At 41.7% G+C, this 18,662-nt stretch overlaps 1 protein-coding gene across 2 annotated transcripts in view; it reads right to left on the minus strand.

Moving 5' to 3' along the window:
• Positions 1-15,838, minus strand: part of RIC3 (RIC3 acetylcholine receptor chaperone) — a 40,289-nt gene extending 24,451 nt beyond the window's left edge. The window contains exon 1 of one of the 2 annotated variants that reach the window (XM_055142011.1): positions 15,547-15,838. In XM_055142011.1, coding sequence (XP_054997986.1) covers positions 15,547-15,670 — 124 coding nt within the window. In that variant the 5' untranslated portion in view covers positions 15,671-15,838. The remainder of the gene's footprint in view (positions 1-15,546) is intronic. The other variant, XM_004613670.3, reaches the window with a different exon arrangement.
• Positions 15,839-18,662: the final 2,824 nt, after the last annotated feature.

Consider the following 18,662-nt stretch of genomic DNA (forward strand, 5'->3'; position numbering starts at 1 on the left):
ACCCCTCAATTCTTCAAGAGGCTAACAAAAAATGGTCAAAATTATAAATTTTTTGAATGACAATTTTGAGCGCTGAGCAAAGTCTCACATAGCACTAACAGGGCCACAAGTGCAAGACAGAGCAGGACTTAAGAAAGGAGGAAACTGGTACTGTATAGGGGTTATAATGCATGCCTGTGGAGTATAATATAGAAGTTAAGGTTAAGACACTTGCCTTGGGGCCAGAACAATATAGTACGATGGGTAGGGCAGTTGCCTTGCATGTGGCTGACCCAGGTTCAATTCCCAGCATCCCATATGGTTCCCCCAGCACCACTAGGAGGAACCCCTGAGCATCTCTTGGTGTGACCCAAAAGGCAGGAAAAAAAAAAAAGACACTTGCCTTGCATTGCATTCACCCTACCCTGCTTTAATCCCCTGAGCAGAGCCAGGAGTAAACCCTGAGCACTGCTGGGTGTGGCCCAAACATTAAAATTAAATAAACAAATAAATAAATAAAATAGCACTTATACCTACCAAAAGGGGCAACAATGAAAATGATGAATGATAACAGCAAGAGTTAGTAAAGCTGTGAGTCAGTGAGCACCCTCATGTACTGTGGATGAGCGAATACGCTCAAATAAGTAGGTAGAGACAATGATTTAAATTGGAAGGGATTATGGTTAGAGAATGACTGACTATACATTTCCACATATTTGTTTTCAGGTAGAGGTGGCATATTCAGAGGCATTTTTTCTAATTAGACTTTAGTGGGATTTTTATTTTTTATTTTTTTTAGGTTGTGTGGTTAGGCTTAAGAAACTTGAATCTGGGGCTGGAGCGATAGCACAGAGGATAGGGCGTTTGCCTTGCACGCGGCAGACCCAAGTTCGATTCCCAGAATCCTATATGGTCCCCTGAGCACTGCCAGGAGTTAATTTCTGAGTGCATGAGCCAGGAGTAACCCCTGTGCATCGCTGGGTCAAAAAAAGCCAAAAAAAGAAAAAACCCAAAACTCAAAATCAAAAATCTAGTTTAAACTGGGTAAATGACAATACCAAAATCTAAAAACATTCAATTACCAAAACCAAATGACTAGCTAAAAAATAGATGACCAGCTATACATACACAATTAAATACTACTCAGCTATAAGAAAAAAATGAAATCATGCCGCTTGCTGCTACATGGATGGGGCTGGAAAGTATCGTGCTGACTGAAGTCATCCTGAAGGACAGGGACAGAGACAGAGTAATATCTTCTATGTGGGATATAAAGAGACATAGTAAGAGAAAAAACCAAATGGCCAAAGGCAACAGAACCTGAGAGCTGGTCTACAGAAGTGGGGGAATACAGAAGGTAGGACATGTGCCCTGCACACAGATGACCTGAGTTTGATCAATCTCCGACATCCCGAAATGGTGCCCTGAGCACTTCTAGGAGTAATTCCTGAGTGCAGAGCCAGGAGTAAACCTGAGCATCACCAGGTGTGGCCCAGTGCCCTGTCACAAAAAACGGAGACTTAAAACTCATCCAGTTTTTCAACAATTGGTATAGAGATCATTTTATCATTTTATATCCCCACGCAAAAGAAAGACATCAGACTCCCTACCACAAACCATAGTCTGTCTTTTAAAAATTAATTCAAAAGTGGGCTAAAGGGGCTGGAGCAATAGCACAGCAGGTAGGGCGTTTGCCTTGCACAAGGCCAGCCCAGGTTCGATTCCCAGCATCCCATATGGTCCCCGAGCACTGCCAGGAGTAATTCCTGAGTGCATGAATCAGGAATAACCCCTGTGTATCACTGGGTGTGACCCAAAAAGAAAAAAAAAACAAAAAACAAAAGTGGGCTAAAACCTAAATGCAAAAACTGAAACTATGAAACTTATAGAAAAAAAGATATAAAATTTCCATGATTTTCAACTGGGTAACAGTTTCTTAGATAAGACACTAAAAGCAAAAGTAAAGAAAGGATATATATGTATATGTATATACATATATATAAATAAGTTAGACTTTATAAGTTTTAAAACATCTGTGCTGCAAAGAATACCATTATGAAAATGACCACAAGCTACTGAACATGAAAAATATTTGCAAATCATATCTAATAAGGGTCTAACATCCAAATTTATAAATAATTCTTGCCATTTTATAAAATAAATCAAAGAACCCGATTAAAATTAGGGAAAATGGGCTAGAGAGATAGTATAGTGGATAGGGCATTTGCCTTAAAAGCAACCAACCTGGGTTCAAATCTCAGCACCACATAAGGTCTTCTTAAGGCCCGTCAAGGAGTGATCCTTGAGCACAAAAGCCAGTAATAAGCCCTGATTATTGCCAGGTATGGCCCAAACCATGCCCCATCCCAAAAAAGTGGAGTAAAGATTCTAGTAGGCATTTCTCTAAATATAGTTGTGGCCAATAAGCACATGAAAACATATTCAACACTATTAGTCATCAAGGAAATGCAAATTAAGCCCACAGTGGGATACCACTTGACACCCACCAGGATGCTATAATCAAAAAGACAGACAATAAAAACTATTGGCAGGGATGTGGAGAAAATGGAATCCGGACAGACTTCTGGTGATAATGAAAAGTTCAGTCACTTTTTAAAAGTCTGGCAGTTCCTCAAAAGGGAAAACAAACTTTTCATATAACCTATCAATTCTATTCTTAGGTGTATAGGTGTATATCAAAGAGAAATATACTCACAAACAGTTCTACACATATATTCACACAGAATAGTCATAATAGCTAAATGTCCGACCACTGACAGGTAAGCAAAATGGTGTATATACAATGGAATAGTATCTGACTATAAAAGGAATGAACAATCTAAAATAGGAATAAACTTTAAAAATATTATGCAAATAAAAAACTAGTCATATATGACTACATATTATATGACTCCATTAATATGAAGTGTCCAGAATGGGCAAATATACAGAACATGAATCAGTGGGCTGCTAGTTTGGTTTCCTTTTTTTTTTTTTTTAAAGGAGGGAGGTATAGCAGTGATGTAGTAAGAAATAAAGAAATCTTGGGGCTGGAGCGATAGCACAGCGGGTAGGGTGTTTGCCTTGCACGCGGCCAACCCGGGTTTGATTCCCAGCATCCCATATGGTCCCCTGAGCACCACCGGGGTAATTCCTGAGTGCAGAGCCAGGAGTAGCCCCTGTGCATCATCAGGTGTGATCCAAAAGGGAAAGAAAGAAAGGAAGGAAGGAAGAAAGGAAGGAAGGAAGGAAGGAAGGAAGGAAGGAAGGAAGGAAGGAAGGAAGGAAGGAAGGAAGGAAGGAAGGAAGGAAGGAAGGAAGGAAGGAAGAAAGAAAGAAAGAAAGAAAGAAAGAAAGAAAGAAAGAAAGAAAGAAAGAAAGAAAGAAAGAAAGAAAGAAAGAAAGAGAGAAAGAGAGAAAGAGAGAAAGAGAGAAAGAGAGAAAGAGAGAAAGAGAGAAAGAGAGAAAGAGAGAAAGAGAGAAAGAGAGAAAGAAAGAAAGAAAGAAAGAAAGAAAGAAAGAAAGAAAGAAAGAAAGAAAGAAAGAAAGAAAGAAAGAAAGAAAGAAAGAAAGAAAGAGAGAAAGATGGTAAGAAGTGTTTAACATCTGAGCATTTTATAGTTGAATCTCGCACAGCAGAGCCTGGCAAGCTACCCGTGGCATATTCAATATGCCAAAACAGTAACAATAATGGGCCTCATTCCCCTAACCCTGAACATGACAGGGACGAATGGAGACATTACTGGCACTGCTCCAGCAAATGGATGAGCAATGGGACGACAGTGATACAGTGATAGTTGATGTAATAGTTCGTGTACTTACTACTACTTACCTGTCAATGTACCAGATACTGTATCTGACCCTGACATTAAAATTATAAATAAAACTGCAATGCTGACAGCCCAGAACTTAAGGAGTTTGCCTTGCATCCAAACAACCCGTTTTACTCCCGCCCCTGCTGATGGCCTTCTGAGCACAACCAGGCGTGATCTCTGAGCACAGAGCCAGGAGTAAGCCCTGAGCACCACCACGTGTGGGCAAAAACCAAAAAAACAAAATTATAAATGAATCACTATCTTTAAACAATTTACACACAGAAATATTGCCATAGCAAAATGATAACAGGATCATAACCACCAATAGTTAAAAATTCTAATGGCTTTTTGCTTAGTTTTCACACATAAGATTCCTCTGCAACTCTCAAAAGTGGTTATCATGTTTTATTCCCTCAATAAATATTGGATCGATCTGAATAAATCCTTGCCAAACTTTCCTGCCTTCATCTCCACAGCACATCACTCTCCCAAACTCTTCTTTTGCATTATGGGTCCTTTAATCTTACTTCTCATTCTCTTTCACTGGTTCTTCATTAATCCCTTTTCCCCTAATTTTATCTCAATTTGTTTTTTTATCCCTTTTCCTTTAGCAAACTCATAATTCTGAATTTACTCGTTATAATTCCCAAAAGGTACACTTTCAGTTCCCACTCTCAGGTTCTCATCTCTTATTTCTTTTATTTCCCTTTTCTTTTATTTCAGTGTCTAGGCCACAGCCAGCAATGCTCATGGCTCACTCCTGGCTCTATGCCAAGAGGTCACTCCTGATAGGCCAGGGGACCATATGCATGAATGAAACTCATTTGCCCCTAAAACCTGTTCTCCTTCTAAATTTTTTCTTTGTGAATTATTTTTCTCACGCTTTGAGGTTTGATAGCTATAACCACTGCCACCTGTGAGCAAGAACATATTTGAGATAGCAGGCTGGAGTTTTGAGTGTTGAATTTTGTTTTGTTCTGTTTTGTTTTATTGCTTTTGAGCCACACCCGGCTGTGCTCAGGGATCACTCCTGGTGTGCTCGGGGGACAATATGGGAACAAACGCATGCCTGTCACAGGCAAGATAAGCGAAAGAATGCTGAGCCTGGGAGAGATGTTTTCTTTCTTGGATCTTGGCACCGCAACTTTCCTTAGAAATGAAAACAAGGGAATGAAGGAAAGAAGGAGAAAGTCAATGACTATGAACAGCCTGGAGATGTACAGCTGAAATGATTTTTTTAAATACCATGATTTACAGTACTGTGAATGATCATTCCATGTGTTCCTCATTTCAACATAGCACCCTCTTCCAGAGTGCCTGCTTCCTTCCACCAACTCCCCAAGGTTGAAACGATTTTTAAAGAAAAACTGTATGAATATTCGATGTGCACAAAAATGATAATACAAGCATTAGTACATCTACCATGCATTTGTGGCTCTCTGCGGCAGCCACAATTCTAATTTAGTGTTTGTTAACATGTGTGCTTTTAGATTTTTACTGTGTAGGAATGTATGCATAATTTAATAAACTGCATTGTATGTTTTAAATGTTTCTATTATGAACAGATGATGATAATGCCTATATAAAAAGGTGAATGTAACTAATGTTATTGATGGCTGATGTATGTAATTAATGTCATCTAATGGTTAAAATGGTCAATTTGTGGAGCTGGAGCGATAGTACAGCGGGTAGGGCGTTTGCCTTGCACACAGCAAACCCGGATTCGATTCCCAGCATCCCATATGATCCCCTGAGCACCAGTAGGAGTAATTCCTCAGTGAAGTGCCAGGAGTAACCCCTGTGCATCGCCGGATGGGACCCAAAAAGCAAAACAAAAAAAAAGTCAATTTGTGTCATAAATATTTTATTACAACTTTATGTTATGGTATTATAGTATACTCATGCTTTGAAAACTTCCCTTTTTGTCTTTCCTTCACTGTGGAGAATCAACATTTTGGTCTAGAAATGTATCCATGCTGACAGAAACTTTAGTTCATTCACTCATATTGCTACACAGCATTCTCCAGCTGATGAATATTTAAGATTCTTGCCTATTTTTCATTATTACAAACATTCCTACTCTATAGCTACATTACACACAAGACATGTGGGGTTTTAAAAAACTGCCTAAAAAAAGAAACATCTAAAGGGCTCAGAACCTTAAAGTTATCAGAACATTAAAATTGCAGACTTTCCAAAATAGAAATGTTTGCTATCTCTATATGTACTTAAGTATTCTATAAAATGCAACTTGATGAAATCCTAATTGTTTATTGAAAGCTCTCCCCATATTTAGGTTTATTCAATTATTAAAATTTCACTTAGCTTATCATTTAGGCTTGACTAAAAACTTAATGGATTTTACAGAGTGAAGCTCTACTTCCCTTGTTAATAACCATCCCTCTACCTAAAAACAAAAACTCCAGGACTGTTAACAAAAGCTTTCTGAAAGTATCATTAAACCATCTGCAGCATTTCATTCTTGAGCAAAAAAAAAAAAATCAATAAAGAACTGGATGCGTTTATCGTTCTGATTACCACAGTTCAATAAAGGCCCTAGTGTGCCTGCTCCTAAAATATGTAAGTTCCTCCCTTAGTACTGAGTATGCTGAAGGGGCCATACTGAAATCAGCAATCATTTAAAAGTGGAGGTTGAACAGCAGCTCGGTATTTTTACTCACTTGTCTCCTCCTTACAATTCCCTCCTACCAAACTTTACTTTGTTACAAACACTGCTGTGGTGTTTTCAGTTTGACCAGCTAGTTAGCAACCTGACCACTCCTCTTCCTATGCTGGCAGTAAAATTAAATTCAAATTGCTAGCACCATGCCTACATTAAATACTCAACTTACAGTAACTATTGTTTTCCTACTAGAGTTCTATTGTTAAGTATAATTCTAACAGGTCTGTCATTTCTCTACTTAAAAGCTTTTAGCATCCACTGATAAAAGATTATTTTACACAGGAGACAACAAAGAAATTAACACAAGTGCCATCTTTTCCGTTATATTCTGGCTGTGCCTCTTACCTCCAAATGGAGATTAAGTTAACCTTTCTAGAACTCATTTTATCTTCTGAAAAATGGGTATAATGATACCTATTTCTCGGAGCTGTTACAAGGATTACTGATTAAGATAGCAGCAGCAGACCTGAATAGTTATTATCAAATTCTGCTTTTCCCCTCCCTGAATTCCTAAAGAGGTAAATGTCATAATCTACCCTCTAATACCTATTCTACCCCAAATACCTCTCCACACTTCTTTTTCATTATATTCCTCCTGTTTTTGCCACACTTGTTTTCACCATGTTTTGAGTCTCTCGTGACTTTCTGCCTTTTTCATTCCAGGGGTTATGCTTCTCTCTCCAACTCCACTTATAAACCAAACCAATCCTTCCACACCCTTCCTTCACCCCTAACCTACTTTCCCACTTCACCCCTATGCTCCTAGGGTACATGGCTTGAACCCCTTTCATTGTACTTAATACGCCCGGCTTTTATACTTGAATAAACAGGGAAAGAAATATCCACTAAGTCTCATTCCTACCCCATTTTTTTTTTAACCAGGGGGAGGGGATTCCCAGTGGTGCTCAAAGGACCGAGTGACTCCAGCAATACTAAACCCAGCAGTGCAGGCCTGATGGTTCAATACCTGGCCCAACAACTCAGCGCTGCTCGGGCCCAGGAGTGCTCAGGGGCACCAAGGCCATACTCTGCAGTGTTCAGAAGCCACCAGGATATACCAGGCCATGCTTTCAAGGACATGAAGTGCTACAGACTGAACCCAGGGCTTACAAGCCCTTCAAACCATTTACCTGGCCCTCTACCAATGTTATGTACTGCTTACTCGATATGTACTTAGTGCTTACGTACAAATAATATTCTAACAACAAGAGAACCTGGTTTTGATGTCCAGAAGCTGGCCTGATATTACCTACTTGGCATTGCTAGGAGCTGACCTGAAGCTCACAGTTTAGGTCTTGGTGTTCAAGAACTCGAACAATTTCAGAATAGCAAAGCCACACGGGGTCCTTACTGTATCAAGCTAACATAAAAAAATGAAACCACTTTTATTTGTCTGAACACAGACAAAAACACATTGTCCAGATCCTTCACCCTGCAAAAATTATTAGTCCCCATGTCAAATCAGCGCTGTTGCTTCCAAAATGCTGTAGTCTTTTTCTAGTCTGTTTCCTTTAAATCAACATACTAAGTGACCCAGACCCAATTTGCTGTGTCTCCTGACAGTGCCCTACCCAGAGCTGCTTATGATGAATCTATGCAGAGGCCCCAAAACTGTCAAAAATTCCAGGTACACGCATGTGTCTTCAGACTGAGAACTCTGGAGTCTTCCCGCATACCTCCAGAAGCTCCAAAAACCACAACCACATCCATGTGAAAGCACAGTCTATTTAAATATCTTGATGTTTCTGGAGTGCACAGCTGCCTTTGTGGCCATGCAACACCCCCAAGTCCTACAACACTGACATCCCAGTAGGAGCACACCAAATAAATGGGAAAGTAACAGAGAAACCAATTAAGCCCAATAAACAAAATCAATAACATAGAGGCACAACTAGGAATGAAGAGCTTAGTAAATCCTTAGACAAGAACTTAATGACCCCATGGTGAGATATAACAATTTTCACAAATCTTCTTTTACTGAAGTATTTTTTTTATAATCCCACTAGCCATTTAGTTGTAACAAGCAATATAAAGTAATATTTGTTGTGTGCCTGCTAAGGGGGCAGGCTTGGGGGTTGGTCTGGAATATGGGGACAAGGCGAAGGGAAGGCCACACTGGTGGTAAAATTGGTGTTGTAATATTGAATGTCTTTAACAAATGCATCACAAACAACTTTGTAAACCATGGTGTTTAAATAAAGGCAAAACTCCTATACTTCTGTGGGGTCTCCTTACTAAATGGTGGGTGGAGTGTGCAGACCGGAGAAGAGATAACAAAAAGCGTAGATTTTTTTTTTTCCCACTAAAATGGTCAAAGAGGCGCCGGAGTGATAGCACAGTGGGTAGGGTGTTTGCCTTGCACGCGGCGGACCCGGGTTCGATTCCCAACATCCCATATGGTCCCCTGAGCACCGCCAGGAGTAATTCCTGAGTGCAGAGACAGGAGTAGCCCCTGTGCATCACCGGGTATGACCCCCCCCAAAAAAAGGAAAAAAATGGTAAAAGATAGCTCAGGAGAGGTAATCTGAATAAAAACCTAGAAGAAATGGAGGGGAATAAAAAAGATAAGAAAGAGCAGTAGCGGCAGAAGGAAGAACAAATGCAACAGCCCGGAGATGGGAGCAGGCCAGAAAGCATGAAGGATGCACCTGTGAGCAAAGCAACTGGGAAAGAAAAGTAGACGGAAACGGGGAGCATAATTAAGGAGGGCTTTTTTGGCTATGCACATGTACGGATTTTATTCCTCTGATAGCACAGGGACCTCTAGAAGATGCTGTGAAAGGGGAGAGATTTAAGATCTGTGTGACAGCTGTGTTGACAACAGACTGACCACACAGGAAGCCAGCCAACCACAGTCTAAGACAGAATACGGTGGAGTAAAGAAATCCAATGGTCAACTGATAAAATGACTGGTGTGACAATTACAGCAGTTCAAAATTATTGGTCTAGGGGCCAAAACAACAGTACAGAGTGTAGGCCACTTGCCTTGGATGGGGCCAGCCCAGCTTTAATCCCCAGCACCCTATATAGTACCCCAAACTCGCCAAGAATAATCCTTAGAGCACAGAGGCCAGGAGTAAGCCCTGGGCCTCCAGGTGTGGCCCAAACACCAAAATAAATAGTGACTGATCTACAGAACTAAATTTACCATGGTAGGGGGAGAGAGGAGGTGATGGAGGGGAGCACTCGGGAGGAGGGTGTTGGAACACTGTACACATGACATAACCCTATCGTTAACATAGGGCTTGTAAATCAAAGTACCTAAAAACAATTTTTTAATGAAATAAAACAAACGCGGAGAACTTTGAAAACAATTTTAATGACATTTGGTGTGGTGGTTATGTTTTAAGAAGAATCCTTGTTTTTCAGAGGTATTTGCTTGCATATTTAAGGATGAAATGATCCCACATCTGGGATCTGCTTCAAAACAGACTGTAGGGGGCAAAGCAGGTGGGGGTTCGTGACACCAAGCATGGCTGCTGACTCAGGTGATGTGAGTCTACCTTACTACTCCTTCCGCTTTTGCTTGTGTTTTAAAATGTCTTTTTGAAAAGTTTCAAAGTAAACAATACTGAAACAGCTGTTTTACCAAGCAGTTATAGAAAACAAATAAACTGAATGGAACAACAAAATTTAAAGAGGCTAGAATTCTGGATCAACTTTAAGGAGACAAAACGCAATAGGGAAACTATCAAGTCCTCTATTTGGTGCCACTTTGACTGAAAGTTAAAAAACAGACATAAGTGAACCAGGTGCATTAACAAAATTCGGGAATTTATAGAAGAAGGGAAAGAGGTGATGGAGTACTTGTTTTTTTTCTCTTTTTTGGGGGGTCACACCCAGCAATGCACAGGGGTCACTCCTGGCTCTGCACTCAGGAATTACCCCTGGCGGTGCTCAGGGGACCATATGGGATGCTGGTAATCAAACCCGGGTCGGCCGCGTGCAAGGCAAATGCCCTACCCGCTGTGCTATCACGCCAGCCCCGGAGTACTTGTTTTATACTTGCTGTTATTCACCTCTGATGAGAGTTGCATTCCAACACCTGCACCTTCGTCATTTGTGAACTATAACAGAGCTCGAGATGTGATCATAGGAAAATAAGAAAACAAGAAAAAAGAGAATTCACCATCGGTCTCCTCTAATTTACTTTTTCTCCATTCCTATTTTGGTCAAAGGACTCACCATCTATCTTTTAACCTAAATCAATAACACAAGAATAATCCATGAGAAATCCCTTTCCTTCACCTTCCACTGATATTCAAAGTGTCTCCAAACTGTTTTTTTCCTTCCTAACACTGGCAACCTTCCTTTTCCCATTTCCTTTATCATTTCTCCAGGACCTGTATTTCCCCTTGGGAATCATTCTCAACTCTAAAGTGGCTGCTTAGCATAGTTCTTCTATCACATTGCAAGGAATATCATTCAAGCCATTAATATGGGTACCAGTTAGATGACTTCTTGGGCGAAAATAATCCAGTGAGAAAAATGTTTAAAGAAATAATATTCTCAGTTTCCAGGTGAGGCTTAGCTCCAGCTGAAACCACTAGGCCTCACCTGGAACAGGGGACAGAGCCCCTCCCTCGGCATAGGTCCCTGCGACCTCTACCCCTGACCTGTGCCAGATAAACGAGCACACACCACAGCTTCTGAAGCGTGCTGCCACTTATATGTCCGCACACAGATCTGCTCAATAAATAACATGCTGCTCACACTCTTCCTGTCATTTGGTGAAGATGTGCAAAGAAGAAAGAGCAGCCCCGGCCTAATCCATCAGCTTCTTCCAGGGGGTTTGACAACAAAGACTCACCCTGAGCACAGTAAGAACACCAAAGAAACAATAGGAAAGCATGTAGATTCCCACCAAGTTCAATGCGCACAAGCAATATCACCAAAGCCATGAACACCACCAGTTAAACTTCAAAGTCTTTAGTGACACCACGATGACAATGATCAACAAGATCAAAGAAACAATGGCACGGTGAGTCAGCAACACACAAGAAAGCATGAGTCCAAATGAAAAACTACTACAATCAGAAATGACAGAAATGAAGAACGTGGTAGGTGATATTAATAAAAATTCTACAGAAGCTCTTTATAGTAGACCAGCAGAAGCTGAGCAAAGATTAAGGAGCTCCCAAATGGGGAGGAAATCACCAGGAAACAGCAGAAGGTGGAGAATCGTCTGAAAAGAAATGAACAGCATACCAAAGAAGTATGGGATGAGTTCAAGAGGAACAATGTAAGAATCACTGGTGTCACTGAAGAACAGGAGGGCAAATGTGATGGAGAAACAACAGTGAAAAAAATCTGTAAGAATTTCCCAGAGTTGAGGATCATAGGCACTGAGATTCAAGAACCCCGAAGGGTCCCAGGAAAACTTCAAGACACATTTTACTCGAAATGACAAAATTCAATGTTAGAAAGAGAATACTAGGGGCCGGAGCAATAGCACAGCGGGTAGGGTGTTTGCCTTGCACAACGGGTGTGACCCAAAAAGAAAAGAAACAAAAAGAGAGAGAATACTGAAAGCAGTAAGATCAAAAGAGGAACTTACATGCAAAGTAAAGCCCATAAGATGTACTATATCATTGTATCACTGTCATTCCATTGTTCGAGTGGGCGCCAGTAACGTCTCTATTCCTCCCAGCCCTGAAATTTTAGCAGGCTGTTTTCACTCAGGGCGCCCAGAGGGGGCAGGTGAGAGAACCCTCCAGGCCCCCAAGGACCCAGACCCCACAGAGGACCTCCACTATCCAACCGCCACCACGTTCCAGGCCGCTTTCTGGACACTCCAACTGAACCTCAAGCATGAATGAAGTCCCACGAAACCCAGATAATGCGGAACGTTGTGATCTTGGACTCTGGACTAAACAGGACCCGGAAGCAGAGATCCTCTGCCTTCTATCCCCCAATCTGCGGTGACCCAGGGATCACACCCATAAGCCACCCCCTGCTACACCCTGCCTTTTCATTGGCCATCCTCCAGATCTCAACCACTGCTCCTCTCAGATGGGAGTGTAAAATAAGGTCCCCATAGCCATGCCACCAGACTCCTCGCCAGGCTGTTTTCACACCAGGCACCCAAGAGAGGGCAGGTGAGAACCCTTCCTGCCCCAAGGGACCCAGCCCTGGCAGGAGACCTCCACTACCCAACCATCACCATGCTCCAGGCTGCTTTCTGTACCGCGAGACACATTATAACACACTTCCTACCAATTTTCCATAATTACCACACCATATTTGATGGAGTTCAGACAATAGGCAACAAATAATAGAAGGTAATATATACACACACCTCTCGGAGACCCCAGCTAGCTACTGAGAGTATCCCGCCCACACAGGCAGAGCCTGGCAAGCTACCCTTGGTGTACTCAATATGCTAAAAACAGTAACGATAAGATGTACAGAGCTATCAAATGAGAAGTCATAAGAGAAGGGAGAAAATAGTACAAAATCTCAAGGAAATGAACACCTCACTACATGAATCTCTACCATTTCAGACAGATTTGAGTAACTGCAAGTAACAACTTTAAAAAAAAATTATTTATTGCATTTTCCTCTACTGAACTGTAATTTCCTCGATCAGGGGAATCACCCCCTTGGAATCCACAGTATCTGTACACTGTATGTACACATAACAAATAACTGCCAAAAAATTATCTTAATGACTCTCATATGGAAGGGGAATGAGCTTAGTTTGTATACTCCAATAGGCAAAAATGAAAGCTAAAATGAGATGAATTTTAAGAATTTCCAAATAAATGGGTTCTCCTTTTCATCGAAGCAGTTGTTTCTGAGTTATATGAATTCTCTGAATATTCTGAATGTATGTATAAACAGTATGTGCATTTTTCTTTTTTTTTTCTTTTGCTTTTTGGGTCACACCCGGCGATGCACAGGGGTCACTCCTGGCTCGTGCACTCAGGAATTACTCCTGGCGGTGCTTGGGGGACCATATGGGATGCTGGGAATTGAACCCGGGTCAGCTGCGTGCAAGGCAAATGCCCTACCCACTGTGCTATCACTCCAGCCCCAATATGTGCATTTTTCTAGAGAGAAAATAATCCCTAACTTTTATCATAAATCCAAAGCAATACAAAATTCCCAAATGATTAAGATTTTTAAGTGTCAGGGGTCAGAGCAATAGCTATATATTCTGAAGCCAGGTTTGATCCCCAGCACTGAATGGTCTCCGTGAGCACTGCCAGGAGTAGCCCCAAGTACCACCAGGTCTGGCCTCAAGCCCCACCCTCCAAACACTGATAAAAAAAAGGTGTGAATATAGAAGGCAAATTATATTGGCAAATTTCAGTTTCTGGAATATATTCCTCCTCAAGGTAGATTTTTGCCTAAACTAGATTTCAGTAAGTAATACAAACATCCATGATAGCAGTAGCTTCATGGCCTTTCATGATTCATTTTAAAAGCATTTACTTAATGTCCATTATATGCCAGGTATTAAAGAAAGAGTGGTAAAACAAAATCCCTGTCCATATAGAATTTAGAAAAGATTCCGGGATAGGATAACAAAAGCTAAATAAACAGCAACAATAAAATTATGTAGTAATCCTACAACAGTGAAAGTGAAACAATATTAATGAACATGGAATGATGGGCATAGAAAGGAACTTATTTCAGCTAGCTTCCTGAGGGGAAACCTAGAATCCACACTTGAGTTGAAACGAAGTAATGAGGAAGCTGCGGGATCAAGAGGACAAAAAGTGAAAATTCTGAGATGAGAACATTAAGTTCTCATCACTGACAGCACAGAGCACTTGCATTCAAGAGGAAGAGCCATGTCTTCTGTCTAGCCTACATTACAGAACATTCAGATATTTCTCTCTGATTCGCAGTCAAGAAAAGATTTTAAAGGTAATTCAGCACAACAATAATTCAATTGAGAAAAATGCAATTTTAGAAGGCTACTACTTTTATAACAGTGCTATAGTTACAGTGCTGCTACTTTAAACCATCATCAATTTTCTCTTGGCAGAGAGTGTATTATAGACAACATGAGCAAAAGCATGGGGATTTTGTAATCAAGAGGAAAAGGAGAGAATATGTAAAAGGTTTTCAGACATCTCTTTAAAGTAGATAGTTTTACAAATATAAATATTAATGAGCAAATTCTGACTTTAATCTGCCCTCCAACACTACAGCTTAATATTTTGTATTTTTAAACTATAATCTAATGGTGTAAATAGAGGTGGCACTACAGCTGCTGTGTACAAACTAGAGGAAAGATTTTTTTTTTCCCAAGGAGCTGTCCAATAATCAGGACGAACATTAGTGGAAGAGTTGGTTAACCTTTTGAGGTTGTTAGAGACCGTCTACTGGAGAGTTACCATTTGAACTGCCTGACCTGATCTACAGGGACTTATTCTGGTTCCTTCTCCCAGACATCGGTCCCTTTACAACTACTCATTATATCTAAGAGCCCCAAGTGCAATGAGCAGGATGGATTTTCATAGACAACATACATCACGCCAATAGCGAAGGGCTAACAAATACTTGTTCAAGGAAGGTGGGCGCTGAGATTATTTTTTTAATCTCAGCAATTCAAGCTTGTGAATAAAATCTTCAAGTCATATTTAAAAGACCCCATAAACACCTGAAGCAGTGATCCCCCAACACCACGTTGAAGTCAAAGCACAGATTACACGAAGCTGGGAGACACCGATTCTGATTTTATGCTCTACGAAAGCACCAATTCTGATGTTACTGCGTACAAAAGCACCACCCAGAGCCTCCGGAGACCCAAGTCGGACTCACAGCACCTGAACAGATGGTGACAGGTTGAGCCAAGCCAGGGAGAGCGCTTTGGGTGTGTGCGAGGTCACCTGGAGAGGTGCCCGCGCGTGTGCGGCGACATCAGGGGGGACGCAGGGTGCCGGGTGGGCGCGGGTCGTCACCTGCGTATGCCCAGAGAACCTGGGGGGCCTTGAGAGCCTCCCAAACGCCACCCGTCCATTTTCTCGAGCCCATTTCGCGGCCATCCCGAGTCCCCCTTGCCGGGAGCATCCTTCTCCGCTCTGGTACCCGGCGGCGGAGCGGGTCCGCGCTTACCTTCGGGGGCTGCTGGCGGCTCCTGCCGCTTTCCCCGGGACAAGAAGGCCTTGGGGAGCAGCAGCGACACAGCCAGGACGAGCCCCGAGGCCAGAGCCACCCTCTGCACCGTGGAGTACGCCATGGCAGCCCGCCGTCCCCGCAGGTGCAGACGCGAGCCCGAACCGGAACCGGAACCACAGCGCCCAAGGCCTCCCGCGGCTGGACAGGGGCTGCGCTGACGGCGACTCACGAGGGACAAGTGCGCAGGCAAGTCAGCCTCCTCTGCCCGCGCCCTGCCGTTTGGATGAAAACGGTGAGAAACTCCTCCTCCAGGCCCCACCTTCTGTGCTATTACCTCCTCAACCTGCGTCCTCACTTCCCACCCCAGACCCCTCAGCAGCATCCTCGGTACTGCAAAGAACTTAGTCCTCCGCAGCATCTCACTCCCACCCCACCCCCCCGACGCCCCATCGCCCCCATGCGCCTCACGTCCATTCACCACCTGCAGCCAAGAGTAATAAAGTTGAAAAAGGCTAATGATCTCTCCCCACTGCATAAAACCTTTTCCTAATCCCTGTTTAGCCTCCAAAGACTCGTCAGATTCCTTCTCTGTCCCAAGGCCTTGCATGATGCAGTCTTATCATGATGCTAGAGGCATAGTCCTTGCTTTCCAGCAACCTTGACTTGTTTTATTTTTTTTCTGGCTGGAAAATTCTATTTTCTTTTTAATTTTTTAATTCAATATCCATGAGACAGACCATTATAAAGCTATTCATGATTGGGCTTCAAATCTATAATGATCCAACACCCATCTCTCCACCAGTGTAAATTTCCTACACCAATGCCCCCCAATTCTCTCCCACCACCCCCTAAAACCCCACCACCCACCCCCAGCCTGCCTCTACGGCAGGCACTTTTCTTCTTTATCCTCTTTCCTTTTCCTTTTTGCATTAAGGTTTGCAGCATAGGTACCAAATGGTCATCATGTTTTTTCAGGGCATTCAATATTTTTATTGGAAAGGTAAAGCTGGAATCGTTTTTTAACTAGGTGGCAGCTTAACTTCATCACCTACTACAAAAAGCTCTAAGAGAAATGAAAAATGCTCTTGTGAAACTCTTTCAGTTTGCCTCTTCTTCCTCTGTTTCCCTCAGTTTTTCCTTAATATCTTAATGCATTTGAAAAACATTCACTTAGTTCTTCCTTTGTGTCACACCCTGAACTGGCACTTGATGGATTTCCTAAGGGCACATAGATATTGTAGCAAGAACGTGCAGGAAAGAGTCTGGAACCTAAAACTACCAGCTTGACAGAAAGGAGAAATCCAGAAGAGTAAATAAAATTTAGGGGTATTTAAAAAATATGTTAATGAACAGATAGAAAAAGTAAAACAAAGTATTCTAGAAAGAGGACTCAGGGACAACAAAGGTAAAAAAAAATCCTTGAAGTTTCCTGGTGTTTCAGAAACTATTACTAATTCATTTTGCCTGAGCCATAGGGTTGGTGACAAGGTGTAAAGTGGTAAGATTGCAAATATATGTTGTTGGGAATTGCAACTGGTGCAGACTAGTGAAATGAGTCGGAGGGAAAGGGACAGACATACAATGATTGCACTCATTTGCAAGCTATTAAAAAAGATAGTATGAGACTAATACCCAAGGACAGTAGAAATGAGGACCAGGAGGACTGGTCCATGGTTGAAAATGTGTCACAAGTTGGGGTGTGGGAGGGAGAGCAGTTAGAACAAAGAAGGGAACACTATGATGATGATAGTTGGAAATGATGACTCTGGGCATGAACTGAGTGCTCAAAGGAGGTAAAGGGATATATGCAATAACCTTCTAGTTCCTATACTGCAAACCAAGATGCCCAAAATAAGAGAGAGAGAAAGAGAGAGAGAGAGAGAAGTGCCTGCCATAGAGGCAGGCTGCAGGGGAGGGGGGAGCTGAGAAGGAAACTAGGGATATTGGTGGTGGAAAATGTACATAGGTGTTGTTGGAACATTGTATGACTGAAACTCAATCATCAACAACTTTTTAGCTGTATATCTCATTGTGATTCGATTTGAAAAACTTCAAATATAAGCAGGATCTAGATTGTGAAAATCTCAGTTAAGACTTCAGTTAAACATGGCAGCTTTGCCACTACATGGATGAAACTAGAAAATATTATACTGAGTGAAGTGGGTAAGAAGGAAAGAGACAGACAGAATAATCTCTCATGTGTGGGGGCAACAAAGAGCCAAAGGCAACAAGAACCGGAAAATTGGTCCACAAAACTGGTTTTACTACAGGGTGGCAGCTTAAAGGGGGTGCATTTGGGACCTTGGTGGAGGGAAGTGGGTACACAGGTGGGACACCATCATTAACAGTATTGTAAATCACTGAACCTCGATAAAGATTTTTTAAATAGCAGATATAATACACTAATTTATCTTGTTTTTTTCCCAGGCACATCATAAAAATGCAGAGATTAAAAGTAAATCCCAACTGTAAGATCTAGTAGAATGGTGAGGATACATTACAGTAGATAAGAAATACCAAAATTTTGTAAAATAGAACATCATCCAATAGATATATAATGCCAGCACTACATGATTTTAAATGTTCTAGAGTTTAGAGATATGACTGAAAGGGTGAGCACATACCTGGCAGGTGTCAGGCCCACTTGTGGCCCCTGAGAACTGTCAGGTTCTGAGTACTGCAGCACCAGGACTGGGATGGAATCATCAGGCCTGTGACACTAGGTTGGGGATTGCCAGGTGTGAACCCCTAGGAGTCTCTTGAGCACTGCTAGTTGTAAGATCCATAAAAATAATTTTTTCTAATATTGTAAGGGAACAAAAAATGGTTAAAGTCATCAAAACTGAAGATTTTGTCTATAGACTGAGCTTGTTTGGGGGAAAGATGGGAGGAGTCCTAGGGACACTGGTGAGGGAGCCAGGCTCTCTGGTAGTGGGCACCATCTCAGACTACTATATCAATGGAAAGTATGAGGAACAATATTGTAAATTCCTGTACCTCAATAAAAATGTTTTAATAATATCTTAAATACAAAAAGTCTCTAATAAGTCACATTTTTAAAAAGTAAAAAGAAACAGGTGAAAATTAATTCCACGTGGCTCCAATATACTCAA

Source organism: Sorex araneus, chromosome 6, assembly GCF_027595985.1.
Source record: "Sorex araneus isolate mSorAra2 chromosome 6, mSorAra2.pri, whole genome shotgun sequence".
Lineage (NCBI taxonomy): Eukaryota > Metazoa > Chordata > Mammalia > Eulipotyphla > Soricidae > Sorex > Sorex araneus.